The 19917-nt window shown below is 36.2% G+C and overlaps 9 protein-coding genes and 1 non-coding gene across 10 annotated transcripts; 4 read left to right on the top strand and 6 right to left on the bottom strand.

The window, feature by feature from the left end:
• Positions 1 to 183: 183 nt before the first annotated feature.
• Positions 184 to 2757, bottom strand: PLC1 (phosphatidylinositol phospholipase C; the record flags this gene model as incomplete). Its single annotated transcript, XM_003676117.1, has 1 exon — positions 184 to 2757. The coding sequence occupies one exon, from the start codon at positions 2755 to 2757 to the stop codon at positions 184 to 186; it is 2574 nt and encodes an 857-aa protein (XP_003676165.1).
• A 340-nt stretch (positions 2758 to 3097) lies between these two features.
• Positions 3098 to 5053, bottom strand: KAR9 (Kar9p; the record flags this gene model as incomplete). The annotated part of the gene is made up of 1 exon (XM_003676116.1): positions 3098 to 5053. One exon carries the CDS (start codon positions 5051 to 5053, stop codon positions 3098 to 3100), a length of 1956 nt encoding a protein of 651 aa, XP_003676164.1.
• A 467-nt stretch (positions 5054 to 5520) lies between these two features.
• MDL2 (ATP-binding cassette permease MDL2) lies at positions 5521 to 7842 on the bottom strand (the record flags this gene model as incomplete). Its single annotated transcript, XM_003676115.1, has 1 exon — positions 5521 to 7842. One exon carries the CDS (start codon positions 7840 to 7842, stop codon positions 5521 to 5523), a length of 2322 nt encoding a protein of 773 aa, XP_003676163.1.
• A 249-nt stretch (positions 7843 to 8091) lies between these two features.
• Positions 8092 to 8349, bottom strand: ATP15 (F1F0 ATP synthase subunit epsilon; the record flags this gene model as incomplete). Its single annotated transcript, XM_003676114.1, has 1 exon — positions 8092 to 8349. One exon carries the CDS (start codon positions 8347 to 8349, stop codon positions 8092 to 8094), a length of 258 nt encoding a protein of 85 aa, XP_003676162.1.
• A 195-nt stretch (positions 8350 to 8544) lies between these two features.
• Positions 8545 to 10482, top strand: KEL3 (Kel3p; the record flags this gene model as incomplete). Its single annotated transcript, XM_003676113.1, has 1 exon — positions 8545 to 10482. One exon carries the CDS (start codon positions 8545 to 8547, stop codon positions 10480 to 10482), a length of 1938 nt encoding a protein of 645 aa, XP_003676161.1.
• A 3187-nt stretch (positions 10483 to 13669) lies between these two features.
• Positions 13670 to 14602, top strand: NCAS0D02170 (pirin family protein; the record flags this gene model as incomplete). Its single annotated transcript, XM_003676112.1, has 1 exon — positions 13670 to 14602. One exon carries the CDS (start codon positions 13670 to 13672, stop codon positions 14600 to 14602), a length of 933 nt encoding a protein of 310 aa, XP_003676160.1.
• Positions 14603 to 14886: 284 nt separating this feature from the next.
• Positions 14887 to 16578, top strand: ALG6 (dolichyl-P-Glc:Man(9)GlcNAc(2)-PP-dolichol alpha-1,3-glucosyltransferase; the record flags this gene model as incomplete). The annotated part of the gene is made up of 1 exon (XM_003676111.1): positions 14887 to 16578. One exon carries the CDS (start codon positions 14887 to 14889, stop codon positions 16576 to 16578), a length of 1692 nt encoding a protein of 563 aa, XP_003676159.1.
• Positions 16579 to 16691: 113 nt separating this feature from the next.
• PHO80 (Pho80p) lies at positions 16692 to 17801 on the bottom strand (the record flags this gene model as incomplete). Its single annotated transcript, XM_003676110.1, has 1 exon — positions 16692 to 17801. The coding sequence occupies one exon, from the start codon at positions 17799 to 17801 to the stop codon at positions 16692 to 16694; it is 1110 nt and encodes a 369-aa protein (XP_003676158.1).
• Positions 17802 to 18137: 336 nt separating this feature from the next.
• Positions 18138 to 18210, bottom strand: NCAS0Dtrna3T. Its single transcript has one exon. It is a non-coding gene; the product is annotated as a tRNA-Thr (tRNA).
• Positions 18211 to 18496: 286 nt separating this feature from the next.
• On the top strand, positions 18497 to 19627 carry PFA4 (palmitoyltransferase PFA4; the record flags this gene model as incomplete). The annotated part of the gene is made up of 1 exon (XM_003676109.1): positions 18497 to 19627. One exon carries the CDS (start codon positions 18497 to 18499, stop codon positions 19625 to 19627), a length of 1131 nt encoding a protein of 376 aa, XP_003676157.1.
• Positions 19628 to 19917: the final 290 nt, after the last annotated feature.

Genomic DNA, 19917 nt, shown 5'->3' with positions numbered 1-19917 from the left:
GCTGGGTGAGGTACTATTGTCTCCTTTGTCTATAGTATTCAACCGTTATCCCTATATATATAGTCTCCAACAATCCTTGATTGGTTGTTTATCCCAATTGGGTCAAAGCGCCAAACGTGAAAAGAATACGCGAATCGCGAAACGCGAATCCATGAACTAACAAATATGATATATGTATTATGCTTATGTGATAGTCGTGTAGATGAACAACTTGGAAAATATATATTGTTCCCCCTCCATGCTATACAAGGGGATGTGTCTGTAGCCTCTCCGTAAATAACTTAATTTTAAACAGGATGTAGCCAGGGGAATCCCATTGGCAATCACTGTGAAACGGATAAAGGCAAAGTCTAAGTGTCTTATTAACATTTGAAGCTCTGAGTCCCATATGGGATTAAACCCGTTCTCTTTGCATTGAATTGTACGTACTTCTCCGGTGGATGTCCTAATTCCATTTTTTACAATGTGTAGATCCAATAAGTCATCATTACTGATGTACTCCATCAACACTGACGACCCAAAATTCTCTTCCTTATTCGTAGTGTTTTTAACTTCTTTTGAGTTGGGTAGTAACTGTGCAGATAAGATCTTGATGATAACCTTCTTTAACGGAGTAAGCTTATTCAATTTTTCATACAGGGCCGGAATGTGCTTCTCTTTTGATACTGTAGATAGTAGAGCAAGTGGTTTTAAAACATATCCCGAATGGAAAATAGTATTCCTTTGATTACTAAACTGGAACATTGCCAAATTAATTTGTTGGCCAAGGTCATTAGTTTGCCAATTCGTAGCTACCATCTGACTACCTAAGGACCAAAATTTGATGGGATTGAAATTTGTTGATTTATATCTTAATGCATGTGGATAAATTCTCATTAAATATCGTCTATTATGCTTATCAAGCGAAAGGTTCAAAGAATTATCTAAACGTATGGAGTCAAACTTCTTTTCATTAATCGAGAAACAATGTGTGCATGTTTTTGATTCAGGAAGTGAAAAATCTCTAAACTTAATGCCATGAATACCTGATATTTCCAACACATCCGCTATTATCTTAATATTATGTTTTAGACCGATTCTTCGTATTCGAGTAATGGAACTACTTGAATTTCTTCTTTTGAGAGTTTCGGTATTGATGGTGGCAACACCAGGATTGGCAGCGTTGGAACTACTATCAAATTCTGAATCATATGAAGAACTGATTGATGAAGTAGTCTCTATAGGGGAGGATGAGAACGGACTTCGACTACCTAGACGAATCTTAGTCTTTTTGGCTTTGATAATGATTTTGTGCCTTAATTCCTGTGGTGACGGCAACGACAAACTATCTCCATGATCTACATATAACATATGTCCTAGAGTATCTTTGATTACCATACTTGCCAGTTTCTGGTTCATCTTATCACAATTCAATTCCAAAGAAATGATCAATGGATATGAAGATGTGATAAATGCATATTTTCGAATGGCTCCGAGCACATTACGCAATGGAATAGATGGAGTCAAAAATCCATGACATACCACAGGTCCATCATCACCATCCCAAATATCAATTTCCACACAGCGACATCCTTGTTGTAAAACTTGAATGTATCCTTCCACTGAGGGTGTTTCAGCAATCTGCTTCCCCAATAAATATGTGTTATGAGATGACGCAATAAAGTAATGGTTTAGTGGCTTGCTATAATCTTCCTTCAACTCAATTAGATATGGCTGAGAGTTCAAATATTTCGTGAAACCCTCTTCAGTGAGATATTCTCCTTTATTTGCCATACTAAATTCGATAAATAAATCTTGAATTTGCATATCCGTTGACGATTCTCCTTGAACATTTGTGAGGAATTCAGTAAACATTTGTAAATCCATCTTTAACTTTCCCTCCGTTAAGCCAGTCCAGATTGTAGAAATCTCCTGACGCTGTTTTAATAATTTAACAAAAGTTTGGAATTCTTGGAAGTTCAGTAAGCTATTATGATTAACATCGGCGAGTTTGAAGAATTTGAGCAGGTAAGCGGAAGAGCAATAAATATGAAACTTCTCACATAATCTTCTAACATCTTCAAATGATAATGTATCATTATTTTCGTCTTCTTTCCTCTCAGATACCGTATGATGCCAATGAATATTTGCAAATTGCTCGTTGTTTGGCACAGATATACTTTCCATCAGCTCTCTTCTCGATTTCACCAACCCGTAAATACAATTGAAAAATGCATTAAATTCAACAGCATCTCTGGCCAGTAAATGTAAGGTTTTCAATTTATTTTTGGAAATGTTATAGATAAGGGTGAGCCATAATCCAGAAAACTGTTCTTCAATACCGTATTCTTCTCTATAATTACTGGCCATCTCTCCAATTCTAATATCTTTGATTGAGTCCAAGCTGATAGTTTTAGTTTCATTTTTCCACGTTATAGTTTGTAAAGTTGGTCCTAACTTGAAAAGGTATAGTCTTTGTTTCCGTCTCGTAATCTTCTTCATTATGATACCTTTCGACTTCAATTGATTACACAAAGTGGACAATTTAGCCGATATCGTCGTGTCGCTTTTAAAGTACTCGGTAATATCATCTGTTATCAAGTTTGAATAGGTCAATGGTCCAATCTCATTTGGTAGTTCTCCGGAGGATACCAAATCAGAAGTTCTTCTTATGATGGTCCTGATATTTTTCCTAATACCATAAGTTTCATCGGTTTTCTCCTCTTGGATGTTTATTGTGCATTTTTTATTCACTGTTACTATTTCATCCGATCTCATAAACTACAAGATCAGCCGTGTTTAGGTTCTTTTTAAGCTCTTTTCTAGTTCTTGAAAGGCAAGTTATCAAGTGGTAGAAGTGGTTCGTCTTGGCTGTATTGGTTCTGGCACATTCGCGAGATCACGTGAAAAACTGTTTTCCATCAATCTGTAAGAAATAATGGGAATAAAAATCAATGTGTAATAAAAGCATAAAGGATAGCCCACCTAACTCAATTTTGCTCTAGATGACTTCGGAGGTTTTAACGTTCATTTGAAACTGTGACAAGCAGCTTAGGTTGATATATAATGTTACATGTTTTTGCGAATATTTAATTTAAATACTAATGTCCATATAATCTCATTCATGCCTTCTTAATGGCGTGAGTCTACGATGGTTGGGAATGGATACTAACAATCGAGAAACTGGTGTTGGGGTCGCCAATCTCCCCCTTTTTGCCGAGGTCGGTGCCCAGTACTTGTTTGAAATGGGGCTTGATATAGACGTTAATGACTGTTCTATTATTGTCTTAGAAGTTTTCTCTTTAGATGATGGAATTAATGATTTTTTTGAAGCGTAAAATTTTATCTTTTCAGCTTCCAATTGTTCAAGTGCGATCACTGGTGGGTGCTTCTCTGGGGTAAAGTCAGGGTCTGTTTCAGTTTCTGTCATGGTTGATGGTTCCTTAGAAATAGACATGATAGGAGTCGGAGAATACTCAAATGGCTTCAAAGGAGAACTATCCAATGCCCGGTCCTCTTCATCTGTAAATTGCCCTGATTTTGGGTATATTAAAGGTGGAACATCTTTCAATACCAATTGACTTACCGCTGCTCCATCTTTTAATGCGGTGGGAGAAGATGTGTCGAAGAAGGGGTTATGCTCATCGTCAGTAGTGGGAGACAAGGTTGCCATCGGTCTAATATTCATCTTTCTTAATAATACAGCCCCAAACTTCTTTCTTTTCTGTTTGGTAGGACTTAGGTCAGGATTGATAGATAGGTTCCCAATGGCTTCAGTTATTGGATCTACCTCATTATCCTCAACCTCTTTCGATTCATTACTCTGTCTTGTTATGCTACCAACTCGGCTGGAATTGCTTTGATCGAACTTTTTAATATGTAATAAAATTTCATCTGATTTGGGTCTAAGATCTACCCATACCTTGGCCAATTCATTAGTCTTCAATGCAATGCCCGCATCTAACAATGAAAACTCTAACGCTCTATAAATGATATTAAATGTTTTTGTAATGATCTTAGATTTTTTCGCAAGCTGAGAATTAAAACGGTCCTTTATCGTTTGCGCTAGATCATCGTTTTCATTTATCTTTTTCAAGAGGAGACGTACCTCCTCAATAATGTATTCGAGCTCATTATTCAGATTGATGAACAATATATTCCACCTTTTATCGATCAATTCGATTTTCAAATCTTTAATCTCATTCATCATAAACCTAAAATTTTTCATAATTCTTTTATATTTCAATTGTAGAAAATCTGCTAAAAGATTAATATTAATTATGTTTCTCCCACAAAATTGTTCAATTCTCTGAGGTAATATTTCAGTTAAGCTCTGTTCAATGGGTGGAATATTTCTTTTCAATATGAGAAATTTTCTTGATAATGACTCTTCCACAGGTGAAAAATTGGGAATCTTAGGTTCCATCGTATCTGTTGTATTATTATTGCTTGATAACAATTTTATCAATTGATCCAGTGTAAAATTCGGCGTATGACGTACAGGTGAAGAAAACTTCAGCTCTTGGATTTCGAAACATTTTTCTACATTCTTATTTATCAAATCATCCAAAGTATCCATATGATCCCTTGATATCTCATTAAATTCCATTGCAGCATCTATACACTCCTTCAATTGTTTTAGATTGGGCGTTAGGAAGTTACTTTCATGCGTGCAATTTTCAATCAAATCAAATAATAAATCGAAATCCACATTTCCTTTCGGGGTGGCACTCAGGTCCTCTTCCAAAAGATCCAATATATGTGAAAGTACTGGTTCAACCTCATTAATGCAATTAATGAATTTGAACAGTTCCACCTTCCTTTCCAGTATGGCGTTCATATACTTGTGCATTTCTTGATATTCTTTAAAGTCACTAGGAAAAAGACCATTTGCTAATGTAGACTGTATGATAATAATAGTGTCATGTATCCATTGCAATTGCTGCCGTATTTTAACCACATCCAACTTATGTGCAAGTTTCAAATCTGTTACAGTTGCTTCCAGCCTAGGGAGTAAATTTTGGAGCTCCATAGGTAAAATATCATCCTTTTCATATTCCAACGGTCTCTCCATTGAAAAGTTGACAATGTAGCATAGATAATAGTTAAAGGAGCTTTGTTTACCTGTTGTTCGATATGTATATGGATTGTTTATTTACATTTCTGATATATTACGTGCTTTTTCTAGTTGGCACGTGACCTATCAAATTGGTCAAAAATTCAATGGAACTTTTAACTGACACCTCCTCCGTTGATTAGTATTTCAGACAGATTAATCTGCGCATCAGTTCTGAAATCGTTATCGGCAATTGTCTAAATATTGTTTTAACTTATTAGAGTGAGTTTTGGCCATTCACGTAATTAAAACGGCATGTCAAGAGGGGTTGTTATTTTATGCAGTCAATTTTTTTTTGCTGTTGTAAAAAAATTGATATTGTATAAGTAAGTCATTAGAGATCTTAAGATGTTTTTTCTCTCTCTTTTTTTTGGAATAATATTAAGTAATTAAATAGTTTGCTACTAGTGTTGCCTATCGTTCCTTTAAAGTGTATCTGTAGTAGACATCTTAATTGGTTTACTCTCACTTGTTACATCGTTTAAGACAGAATGCAGAGCATCTTCTATAGCAGGATCAATTGGCTCCACGGGTTCTCCCGTTGCATCTGCATCAACTTCAGGAGCACTTGATATTGGGTCACTCTTAGTCTTCTTTCTACTCGATTTTTCATTTAATAACTTTGATAATTCACTCGATGGATCAGAGAACAATTCTTTAAATTTACCCATTTCTATCACTGAACCGTCATTTCCTAAAACAATAACGTTCTCTGATCTACGAATTGTGCTTAAACGATGTGCAATACTAACAATGGTCATAGATTTTGTCTTCATCAATTGTCCAAAAGTATAATTAATAGCACCTTCACTTTCCACGTCCAATGCAGAGGTCGCTTCATCTAGGATTAGAATGTTAGGTTTCTTGATTAAAGCTCTCGCAATGGCAATACGTTGCTTTTGTCCCCCACTTAATAAGGTCCCACTTGGTCCAATCTGAGTATCATATGTATGTGGGAATTTTGTGATAAAATTATGACAAAAGCATTGTTTTGCTACTTTTCTTATCTCCTCCTTTGTCGGTGTATAAGTTAATCCATATGTAATGTTATCTCTAATAGAACCTGACATTAATACTGGTTCCTGTTGGACGATTCCTAATTTTCTTCTTAGTGATTTACTGTTCATCTTGGTTATATCCTGTCCATCAATTAAGATCTGACCACTTGTTGGATTGTAATAATGTAATAATAACAATGCGATGGTAGATTTCCCCTTCCCTGAAGGTCCCACGATACAAACGTTTGATCCTGGTTCGATTTTAAAATTGAGATTTTTAAAGATTTGATTTTGAGGTCTTGTAGGATAGGAAAACGAAACATTTTTGAATTCAATTTCACCCTTCCCTGGTAAATACGTCTTACCTAAAGTAGGTCTAATCTCTGGGACGTAATCTGTCAATTCAAATAATCTAGACGCAGCACCTGCCCCTTGCATAATCTCCGAATAAAAGGTGGATAGTCCAAAGATGGAATTCCCTGTATATTCAGTATACAACATAAAGGCGGTTAAATCACCAATGGTCAAAGATCCATGCAGAACCAAATACGAACCGTACACCAACACCGTCAGAAAACTTAAATCGCCCACGAGACTAGTAGAAGTAAAGAATTTGGCGTTAATAAACGCAGATCTTTTTCCCACATGGAAGATATTCCTAATGGCTTCATTAAACCTTTTAATTTCTCTTTGTTCCGCGACAAAGGATTGCACCGTCTTGACTCCGTTCAACTGTTCCTCGGAGACCCTTGTCAATTGTCCCGTAGCGTCTTGCAATTCCCTTGAATTAATTCTAATCTGTTTCCCAAAGATTGATGCACTTATAACAACTGGGATAATCAATACCCCCAGTACAGCTGAAAGGTCCAATGATAAACTACACATCATCCCGACACCGACCCCTCCACAGATCAAACTCTTAAACCCGTCAGAAATCTTCTGTGTAATGGACCTTGACACAATATACGCATCTGCACCCAATCTGGAGATCAAGTCCCCTGTCTTATGAATATCATAAAACTGAGCATCTTGATGGATAGTCCTCTTAATGACAGTGGACCGCAACCTCGCGACCAATCTTTCACTGAGAATTCTCAACAGAATCAATCTTCCGAAATTGGCCATGCATCCCGCCAGTAGAGCGATAGAGAACCCTCCTAGGAACTCGTAGATGGTCAAACCGAACATCATGATAGGCGGCGGCGCTTCCTCACCTTCCGATTGTGTTGCCGTCTGAACCTTAAGAGAGTCAAGGATTATCCCTATTACTTTCGGGATCATCATACCAATGACACAAGAGATGGTAAGGAGCGTTAGAGCGACGAGAAGAAGTTTCCAATCTGTTTTCACGAGGAGGAATAGTCGGATGACGTCGCTGAAGTTTGATTTGGGTTCCTCAGAAGTTGATAAGGGATTTCCCTGTAAAGACGGCTGCTTATTGTCTTTGGATTGTGTAGAGACAGTGGAATTGAGCCTTGTTATAGTGAGTTGAGATGTCAGCGATGACACTGTGCCTGTATTCTTGCATTTTAGCAGGAAATATGGTGAAGGAGGAGTTGAAACCAGCGTTCTGATGGATTGGTAGGTTGATTGAGAGGGGAGGAAACGAATTCCTAAGGTATATGGTAGTATATGTTGATGACAGGGATTGACGTTGTGTATCAAACGTCTAGATATGTTTGCATAGGGACGGTATGAATGAGCGTAAGTGTACCTTGTCAACGGAGTTGTTATTTTCGGTATCATCATGAGGATGGTAGGTAGTCGTCTACCTGCTAGATATTAAATTGTAGAATTGGTTGAGCCTCTTTAGTTGGTGAGTCAGTCATTTTATTCATTAACTGGTCGGGATTAATATTTTCTTCATTAATCATGGAACATTAATTTCCCGGCACATGTGACAGTAAATATTTTGAACCGGGTTTATTAAAAAGGGTCGCATTTTATTGATGAATATAGAATAGTATAAAGATGAATATATATAGGCATTCGTTCTCTCTAATCTCTAGAAGTTTGCAAAGGGGCAGGGTCCGCTATTGGAGAGCCCTTCTCGTACTTGGTATAGTAAGCATCGGTGTTTGATCTTGCCATGACAACAGGGGTCTGCAATTCTGTCTTCAAGGAGGCACGTAGAGTCCTGGAGGCGACGCATAGATATTGGGCATATGTGACGCCTGCCTTTCTTAGAGTAGCTGATAATGGCATTGGGTTTGTAGTTGTGCTGATGCGTTGCAATGTTTTCTTGTAGTGAAGCATATTGTAGTATAATATATTTAGATATATATAAGATGAGGATATGAAAGTGAGAATTGCGCGTTATGATTCGCCGGCGGTTACCCGGGATGGCTTCGAGAAACTGAAAAATTTTAAGAATTGAAAAGTTATAGCAAGATATTTGCCGCCAACGTGTAATGCAGTGGAAAACAGCAAGCTTAACCAACGGGATTAACGATGGCTAAGAAGGGTAAGAAGGACAAGGAGGCCAAGAAGGCTCGTGCGGAGCAAAAGGCAAAGAAAAACCAGTCCAAGGCTGAACAAAAGGACAAGAAAAAGTCCAAGAAGTTCAATGACGACGAGGATGACGACGATATGGACATTGATCAAGTCCTGGCCAACTTCAAACTGCAACAGGAGCAATTCGAACATGTTAATGTCGAATCCATTTCTAAGCCTGCACAAAGGCTAAATTCATGCATGATCACGACGCCGAATCACAGCAAAAAGGAACTGTTGATCTTTGGTGGAGAATTCACCAATCCAGAAACATCAATGACTCATTTCTACAATGAATTGATCACTTATTCTCCGGATAACGGTCAATGGCGTAAGATCACATCTCAAAATTCACCAATGCCACGTTCGTCGGCGGCAATGTGCGCTCATCCATCAGGGATTGCTTTATTGCATGGTGGAGAATTTTCCTCTCCAAAACAAAATACTTTCTACCATTATTCAGATACGTGGCTACTGGACACACATACTAAGGAATGGACCAAGATGGATTCTGCGAAGGGTCCACCAGGTAGATCCGGTCACAGAATAACAATATGGAAAAATTATTTTATCCTTTCGGGAGGGTTCAAAGATTTGGGGCATTCCACTTCTTATTTTAATGATTGTTGGTGTTTTGATATCACTACTTATAAATGGAAACAAATTGAATTCCCACCAAATCATCCAATCCCAGATGCAAGATCTGGACATTCATGGATCCCCACCGAGGAAGGTTGTATCCTATGGGGTGGATATTGTAAAGTGAAAGCCGGGAAAGGTTTACAGAAGGGGAAGATTTTAAATGATTGTTGGTATTTAAAAATGAAAAGTGATTTATCACAAGTAAGATGGGAAAGAAGAAAGAAACAAGGGTTTCAACCATCCCCAAGAGTAGGTTGTTCCATGGCATACCATAAGGGGAGAGGGATCTTATTTGGTGGAGTATACGACTTTGAAGAAACGGAGGAAAGTTTAGAATCTATCTTTTATAACGATTTATTCTCCTATAATGTGGAGAGCAATAGATGGTTCTCCTTAAGTCTGAGAAAAGCACAAAAATTTAAGAAAGTGGCCAAGTCAAGTAATAACAAGTCCTCGAAAGAGAAGGAAAAAGAATTACAAGATTTGTTAAACCAAATCCTGGAAAAGAATAATCTAAAGGATGACGATGACGATGATGAAATATCCACAGGAACTGAAACGGAAACGGAAACAGCAGCAAATTCTGATGATGAAGACAATAAGGAGCATAGTAAATCCGCCCAAGTAACTGTAATGAGTCAATTACCTCACCCTAGGTTTAACGCTGCAACCACAGTTGTGGATGACTCATTATTCATTTATGGTGGTATATGGGAAATGGGTGAGAAAGATTATGCTATTGATTCCTTATATAGTATTGATTTGAATAAACTAGACGGTGTTTCATGTTATTGGGAAGATTTGCAAGAAATTGAAAAAGCCAAGGAAATAGGTGAACAAGATTCCGATGAAGACGAAGAAGAAGAGGATGATGAAGAAGATGATGATGAAGAAGAAATTGAAGATAAAAAATTGGTCGCTGAAGAAGACGATGAAGAGGAAGAGGAAGAGGAGGAAGAATTTGAAGAAATGGAAATCCCTGATCTACGTCCTTGGTTACCCCATCCTAAACCATTTGAATCCTTACGTGCATTCTACATTCGTGAAGGGGCTGCATTCCTTGAATGGGCCATTTCAAATAATAAACATGTTAGAGGTAAGCATTTAAAGAAAAAATCCTTTGATTTATGTGAAGATCGTTGGTGGGAAAGACGTGACCAAGTTCGTATCGAGGAAGATAAATTAGAAGAACTTGGTGTGGTTGGTAACGTCATAGAAAAGGATACTTCGGTACCAACATCCAAAAGAAGGTAGAGAGGAAAACCATTCAATTACATTACTATAGACTTATTATTAACATTATTACTACTACTTATTTATTTTAATTGAAACAAAGTTCATTATTACATGTTATGTTGCTTTTAGTATTTCTTGGTGTACTATTCGTCAAGGAAGGCCTGGAAATTCTCGACAAAGCTCTCCATAGAACGCATCTTTGGAATATGAATAGAAATTGTTAACCCACTAGCTTCGCAATGAGTATATGAAACGGAAAACATCTCTTTCTTAGAAAGACTAGTTACCATGCTAGAACTTTTAACACAATACGGATCGTTTTGCGAAAGATTTTCATTTATATCAATCTCTGTAAGATCATTAATTTGAATTATCTCGTCCTTTGATTGATGCATATCGTCCATCATTTTCATCATTTTAATGTCATTATCAGTTTTCCAATAACCAATTTTCTCATTCATTACATTTTGAATATAGGTAGTAACATCCTTAAATTGTTGTTCATACACTTTCTCATAAGTTTCCAATTCTTGAGCGGTAATACCGACATGATCCCTATAGCCACTAAATTGTATAGCTCTATCATCAATTAGAGATAATGGACACTCAATGATAATGTCCCTGTAATAAAGACCAAATGTCTTGGATTTACTTACGTCGTCTCTAAGGTTTACCCTAATCGAAAATACCATATTTTTGCTAAAATCGTTTAGAGTTGGTTTCAATGACATCATAATTAACCCACAAATGAGACTCTTTAAAGAAATTTGTTCTCGAGTGGCCTTCTCAGTCAATTCATTGAAACGACAAGAAGAAATGGTGCCAAAAATGGTATTCCCACAAAGGGAACGATGAATACCCATCGGATTCAAATATCCTTCAGTTTCGGCCTCCTTTATTTGCTGATATGTCTTCACTTGACTCGAAGTATTCGTGATAAATTCTATTGGTTTTTTTACAGCATTCAGATATAGAGACTTAAAGAAAGATTTTGTTTGGTCATTAAACATTACTGCTGTCAGTGGCGCAAATGGAGATGAATCATAATCATATATTGATCGTGGAATCTCGTCATAAATCTTTATTAAATCTGCTGAAGAAGAAAGTTGGAAAAGATAATCCAATGGTTTCTTCTGTTTCGATGACACAATCGATGACATATAGCTATTCACTTCAGCTAGAAAACACTTATGAAAATATGCGGCTGAAAATGAATCAAATAGCATATCAAACCCATGGAAAATTATAGTCGTTTCATCGATGATATACAACTTCCACAGCGGTTTTTGTTGACCCAATTTAAAATCACTTTTATTGAATATATGACGCAATAGATATGGTGGAGGACCCAAATGGCAGTTTATCCTTTCATCCTTTTCCGAATCAAAAGTAATAATATCAATGACATCCTTTGCTCTAATCTCTGTAACTAAACTATATCTGTGGTCTTCACTAATAGCCGTATATAATTCAATATGTTTTGGAATCAGAATTTGTAGTACCCTAGTAATCACCGAGAGAGTTAAACGTCTATCCTTAAGACTGACCAAAGTGCTTTCGTCAGAAGAAGAAAGTGAACTATCGTCATAATTTCGACCATATTTTGCGGCAAATGCAACACCATTCCTCTTACCCTGTAGAGTTTGTTCTAATAGTTTTACTTCGTATTCACTCAGTTGTCTGGAACACATCTTTTCAAAAAATTTCTCAAAATTCGCTTGTTTTTTTATTGTTCTTTCGAGTTTTGAAACGAACGATAGTTTTGTTGGAAGAGTGATATTTCTTCCTCGACTCTTTTATAATAAAGTGTTCTGGTTTTTGACAGAAATGATATGACTTGAAGTATATGAAAAGCCACCCCCTCCAATGCCAACAATTCGAAGTGATTTGATAACCTTTTCTGGAGAATCGTTTACATTACCTCATCACCCTTAATTGTCGTCTGTCGCCCAAAAAAAGCGCGCACAAATAAACGAACGTGTCGTTTGGCGTATAAATGTATGCTTATCTATGTTATTAATGGGGAACGATAAAGGAACGGAGACAAAGACATACGAGATTGACTGCAAAGTTGCCAGACATTCCTTCTTTTGTTGAGATTTTTAGCCTTGCCCGTCTCATCTGAATTTCGTCATTGATGTACCTTCTGAAAGTTGCAAACGTTTTCGTAGATATGTGCAGTTTGTCGTAATGCGTACAATTTAAGTTATCATTCCAGAAGAAAGAAGGAGCTGCACATGGTTAGAATTTGAAGAGATATATTCGAATGGTTTATTTCTGATTCACAGTAGCATGGAAAATGTATTGTCGTAACGAAACATAGAATGTTTTCTTAACTTTGGTAGTCCTCAATGAGGCTAATTCTGAAGAAATTTCCTCCTTTAGAGAACAAATAATGCGATTCTTAACTTATTTTTCGATCTCGAATCTAAAAATGATCTAAAAGAGGGGAATATGAATTCTTCGTGGCAAATAAAAATTTAACTACATTATATGATAGCGCCACTTTATATTTTTGCCATAAAGGAACAAACTCCTTGGTAATATCCTTAGCCTCTCCAACAAAAGAACTAAATTCCCTCTGATAACACTCCAACATTGACAAAAGTTAAGACATATATGGACACCTCCAAATATTTTTCAATTAGAAGAACAGGAACAAGGAGTTTTTGAATTGATTTGATGACCAGTGTGTAAATCACCTAACCAAATAATCCATTTCGAATTACCACAGTTTCTTTCCCCTTAGTTGTGATAGTGAGCATTAGTTAGTGTGATAAATCTTAGTTGTATTTTATTAACTTCCCAAAACATCACTGTGCACGGCTGAAAAATTACTAAGACATTACTAAATGGAAATTAGCGCCAAGATTGTTTTGCGCCTTAATAATAACTAGTCATCTCATGCCATACATGTCCTGTCACAATAATAAGCGATAGGAGCGATAATGTAGAAATGGAATAAATATTACCAATGTATTACTACAACTGCTAATTTTCTAAAGTTAATCCACTTACACATATAAGCACAAACTTTCCTTCAGGACATATAAATTGAAGCAATCTTATTAGACGCTTTCAATTATCCTCAAATTCTGAAACTTGTTCTCTTTCTGCCCTGGAAGTAAACTACAAAACATTCAACTACATTAACATTTCCAAAATTTTCCAACCCATTAACCTTATAAAATATATTAATCCAAACATGACTAAATCAATGCAATTCCGTTCAGTTCTAAAGAGCTTCGTCGCCATCGAACAAGAAGAAGGTGTCGGCGCACACGTAAGAAGATCTATTGGGTCCATGAAACAAAGAAATTTCTCTCCATTTTTATTAATGGATAACTTCACAGTATCACATCCTGCTGGGTTCCCAGATCACCCACATCACGGTCAAGAGACAATCACATATGTTCTTAAGGGTATGATTGCTCATGAAGATTTCACTGGATCCAGAGGTGTCTTGAGACCTGGTGATCTGCAATTTATGACCGCAGGGAAGGCTATAATGCACTCCGAAATCCCAGTGCAAATGAACAATGGTGATGCTGGTATTGGTATTCAACTTTGGGTGGATCTACCAAAGAAATTGAAGAATTGTGAACCTCGTTATAGAAATTTGAGAGCAACCGAGATTCCTATTGTCAAGCCAAATGATGATCTAACTGTTAGAGTGGTTAGCGGGAAGTCATATGGTGTTGAATCAGTTAAGGATTTGGCATATACTCCAATTGACTATTATTTCATGAATACCAAGAAGACTGGCACCGAATTTGTTCAAGAATTCCCTGCAGATTTCAATGTTTTCCTATATATTATCAAGGGGTCCGTTAAGATTAACGATACAGTCCATCCACAATACTCTACCATTTTTTTCAAGACAGATGGTGATGCCATTAAGGGTTGTTCGGCTTCTGAAGATACTGAATTTGTACTAGTAGGTGGCCAAATTTTGGATCAACCCATCATCCAACATGGTCCTTTCGTCGAATCAGATAGGGAAAGTCTTTTGGAAGTGTTTAAGAACTACCAATACTGTATTAACGGGTTTGAAAGGGCTCGTGGATGGAGATCTCGCATTGCCGATGGTATTCACGAAGATGACGTTGAAGCATTCGAAAAATCTAATCCAGAATAAATATATTCGTTCCAACATTTATGTATCTTTATAATATATAGGTTAAAGTTAAATTTATATGAAAATAGAAATATAATGTTTATGCTAATATTAGCAACCTACTCTTTGTTTATCGTATAGTCTGTTTTATGTTGTTTAGCGTTTCCTTACTCTTTGTTTAGAGGTTCCGTCATGAAATTTGGACGCGAACAATAAAAGTGAAAGTCGAATTGTAGTCTATAGAAGCAACTTTCCCAACATCAGAAAGTCATCAATTCAACCTCAGGAGAAAAGCCCCCATACCAATGGCTGGCAAGAATAAGATACCTAAGAAGGATTTGTCTTCCCAGAAGAAATCAGGAAAGACTAAGGAAACCTCAAAGAAACATGATATTCCTGAGGAATCCTTTTATGCTTCTCCATTGTATGATCTACTATATCCATTCAGACCTGCAGGCAGTCAATGGATGACTGAATATACCATTGTATTGTTTTCTCTTATTATAAGATGTGCAGTAGGACTGGGCCCATTTTCCGGCTATGGAGTGCCCCCAATGTTTGGTGACTTTGAAGCTCAAAGACATTGGATGGAAATTACTCAACATTTACCTATACATAAATGGTACTGGTTTGACTTAAAGTATTGGGGATTAGATTATCCACCATTAACTGCATACCATTCCTACATTTGCGGTAAGATTGGTTCATTTTTTAATCCTAATTGGTTTGCACTTGACTCATCCCGAGGCTATGAAGCTCAAGATTTGAAAACATTCATGAGATTGACAGTTTTGGTAAGTGAAGCTCTATTCTATATACCAGGTGTAGTCTATTTTGTTAAATGGTTGGGGAAGCATAGAAGACAGTCACCAATTGGTCAGTTCATTGCGGCAGCAGCAATATTATTACAACCGTCTTTAATACTAATTGATCATGGTCATTTTCAATATAACTCAGTGGCATTAGGTCTAACCGTATATGCTATCAATAATTTATTAGATGAATTTTACGCAATGGCTGCCGTCTGCTTTGTCCTATCCATATGCTTCAAACAGATGACATTATATTATTCTCCAATCTTCTTCGCATATTTATTGAGTAAGTCTTTGTTTACTCCAAAACTATTCAATATACCAAGATTCTTAGCCATTGCCATTGCCACTGTATGCTCCTTCTTGCTAATGTATGGGCCATTATACGTCTTTGGTGGTGACCAAGGTCTAAACAATGTGCTACAATCAATCCATAGAATCTTCCCATTTGCAAGAGGTATCTTTGAAGATAAGGTAGCCAATTTTTGGTGTGTAACTAATGTCATCTTCAAATACAAAATGTTGTTTACTCAACAAGAGTTACAATTGTATTCCCTCGTTTTGACAGTGGTTGGATTTTTACCTGCTATGATGATCATTCTTTTCTACCCCAAAAAATATTTATTACCATATGCTTTGAGTGCATGTTCAATGGCCTTCTATTTATTTAGTTTCCAAGTTCATGAAAAGACCATCTTAATGCCATTACTACCAATAACACTCTTATATACTTCCACAGATAGAAATGTCCTTTCTAGGGTAAGCTGGATGAATAATATTGGGTTATTTACCTTATGGCCACTTTTGAAGAAGGATGGGCTAACTTTGCAATACTGGGTTTGTCTCTTATTGAGTAATTGGTTAATTGGTAATTTTAGTTTTATCACTCCCAATTTCCTTCCCAAAGTTTTAACTCCTGGACCCTCCGTGTCTATGATAGGTGAAAATTATCATTACCGTAGTTTATTGCCAAGGAATATTTTCTGGAAAGTGATTATTGTTTTGTCATATATTGCTATGGGTGCTATTCACGTTTTAGATGCTTTCGTAAATCCACCCGTTGCGTATCCTGATCTATGGGTAATTTTAAACTGTACGTTAGGTTTCGGATGTTTCTTTTTGTTCTGGATCTGGAATTATTATAAGTTATTTTCTATGATCAAGAAGTCATTACATCATCTATAGTTTATAGGAAGATGAAGTTACGAACATAGTATCAATTACTTACGGAATATATCTTTTTGAAAATAAGTAAATAGTATATTATGATTAGATGATTTGATTATGAATATTTATTGCTATGTATTTTTTTCTTCTATTTTGGAGAATTGCTTTTTCCTTGGATGAATTTCAACAGATCCGCCTTTACTATCGTCCTCATCATAGTATGCTTCTTCATCATCCTCTTTTTCCTCTTCGTCGTCATTATTATATGACACCCCTGTATTAGCCGCTCCACCCAAATATGATTGAACTGGAGATTGATCAGAGATCCCTGATGATGCGGAGGATGATGGTAGTAGATGATTGAGTGCAATACTACTTGATGTTCGACTTCTTTTCTTTGATATGGTTCTTTTAATAAGCTGTGCTCTAATTTGTGGTGGAAGATTGTTCAGCTTTTGAGTTAATGCGGAATTATTGGGGAATGTATAAATCACTCTCTTAAACAACAAATCGGAAGATGCTCCAGTAATCCTTACAATATTTTGGTAATATATATTCAATACACTGTACCCATTATCTGGTAAATAATCGTAGGACAAAAATGATAGCTTAGGATCTTTCATATCAAGATGATCTAATGTAAATACTTGATTTCCACGTTCCAATTTAATAAGTGTAACGTTACTTGATCTAGGAATTATTCTATAGTTAACAATTCTGAGGAAGTATGTCTCTAGAATATTTAACTCTTCATTTTGAACCCCACCAATTTTAGCGTATTGTGCTGTCGTACAAAAGGAATCACATAGACCTTTTCCTGCTACTGTGATGGCAGTTAACAGAAATCTATGTGCAGTTAAAGAATTGAATGTGAACGTTGGATATGCGGCGGTGAATAGATCAATATAATAGATAATTGACAATAAGACACAATGTTCCACATAACAATATTTAGTCAGTCGGAATAAGTAATTGAAAATGGAAATGTTTGGAGGTATTCTCGAATGAAACCTTGTTAGATGCATATTGGAGTCTGAAGATGAATTAGAAGTGTTTGATGTCATATCATTGCTTTGTATAAGCAGTACGAGCATACGTGATACTAAAACGACAAGATCAGATCTTGAGCATTTTATATATTCATATGGAACTTCGATAACCTGTATCTTCGAGGTCATTGGAGATTCGGCTGTTGATTCTTTGGAACCATCTTTTGTGAGCAGCGAGTTCCCTATATCCATATCTATATTCAGATTCCTCAGTGCAATGATTTTGAAATTTATGGAAGAATACTTGTTCTTAACGGCTCAATTACGATCCATTATCTATCTTCTGCTTGCTCTAATCCCTTTCTAAGCAAAGAACGATGGTGCGTGGCGTTATTTGCAATGCTGTTATTGTTTCAAGCGGAAGTTATTTTATCTAACGCATATCAAGAAACTATAAAGCAAAGAAAAGACAACAACATAATAACGAGAAAGCAGTAAAGGTTTATGCATAGAACAATTTATTATTGTTAGAGTTAAAAAAGAAGCTACAAACCTATCTTAGTCAAGAAAACTAAATAAAAAAATAAATGCTTCCAACCAGATTTGAACTGATGATCTCCACATTACTAGTGTGGCGCCTTACCAACTTGGCCATAGAAGCTTTTTTATTGTGTTTTTTGGGTGGATAGACTACACTTTTCATACGTGTGGTAATCTTTCAAACAGATAAGGAAAAGCCCTAAAATAAGGTATACTTAATAGATAACCACATCGCAAACCGACTTTAATCAGTAATCGGTTTCAATGTTTTTATCCTCTGTCTTTCAACAGGGATAATATGGTCTCGAGAAACTTATCTCAGAAAAAAAAAACCTTCTAATATATTTCTGAAAAGATCAGACATCTATAGTGGTAGACCAACGGAATGACTTCAGCAAAACTCAATAATGCCTGTTAAATTGAAGTATCCATGGATGGGGGTAGTCATCCCCTGTTTACTGACTTCTTTTATTGGTTATTCGGCACATATATTCGTCCTAGCAAACTTCATGTCATGGAAATTGCAGTTATGGTTCCAATCTAGCCTCACAATGCTTTGGATTTCTTATGCATTAGCCATATTCACAAATCCAGGCAGGCCAGCCAAATCCTTTAAACCACTTAAAAAGGAATGGACCCATTTTTGTAAGAAATGTCAACTATTCAAGCCAGAACGAGCACACCATTGCAAAACATGTAATCAATGTGTACTAATGATGGACCACCATTGTCCTTGGACAATGAACTGTGTTGGTTTTAAGAACTTTCCTCATTTTCTCAGATTTTTGTTTTGGGTAGTTGTTACTACTGGTTTTCTGCTATATCAGTTGTTGAAAAGAACGATATACCTTTGGGGTGTTAAAGATCTTCCAAGCTATCTGTTTGAAAAAACTGAAATAACGTTCTTAATTATTTTGATTCCAATGGATGGTTTTGTTTTAATAACCGTGGCATTATTATTTATTCGGTGCCTCTCAAATCAAATAATAGGCGGTAAAACCCAAATAGAGTCATGGGAACTCGAAAGGTTGGAGAATTTATACTATCGTAAAAAGCTTCTACCACAACTATTGGTAAATCTTTGGGAAATATACCCTAATGAAAAGACACCAGAAAATAAAGTACTTGCAAAGAAACTCCAAGAAAGAGGTAGGAAAGTGAGATTTGAAAATATAGTCACTTTCCCATATGATCTCGATATATGGTCGAATGCTCTTACCGTATTGGGATCTCCAGTGCAATGGTTGTGGTTATTTGGAGGCCCTGACAGTGACGGGATGCATTTCAAGAAGAACGAACTTGCATTGTATGAAGAGGGAGCTGCCATTGAAGATTTATTACTTTCTTTGCCATGGCCTCCAGATGGAGGTAGAAACTTTATTCAACAAAAGGGTACCAATGTTGAATCTATAACAGAAAATGGGGAACAAGTTATTAGACAAAGAAATTTCGAAAATGATAATTCCTATAGAAAGACATGGAATAATGACTGGGGTGAAAATTTGGAAGATTTTGGAGTTGATGTAGATGTTGAGTAAATATATTACAACTATATAGTACGTAACAATTGCATAAAGTACTACACTACGAAATAAATTTCTTTTTTCAGTTATATCAAGACAACCTTTCATAATTTTATAATACCTCCTATTTGTAGAAATTCTTTTGTTATTTACTCTTGAAACGTCAAGAGCTATCGGATATTTCTCTTCATCTATATAATTAATTGAGGTTCACCCATCTTAGCGTCTTATGAAATACTCTATGTTAGTGCTACATATTATAAAATGATAATACCTTTAATTGATATCAATATCAAATCCAAAGT

This window comes from Naumovozyma castellii, chromosome 4 (genome assembly GCF_000237345.1).
Source record: "Naumovozyma castellii chromosome 4, complete genome".
Lineage (NCBI taxonomy): Eukaryota > Fungi > Ascomycota > Saccharomycetes > Saccharomycetales > Saccharomycetaceae > Naumovozyma > Naumovozyma castellii.
This window is presented reverse-complemented; position numbering and strand designations above follow the sequence as displayed.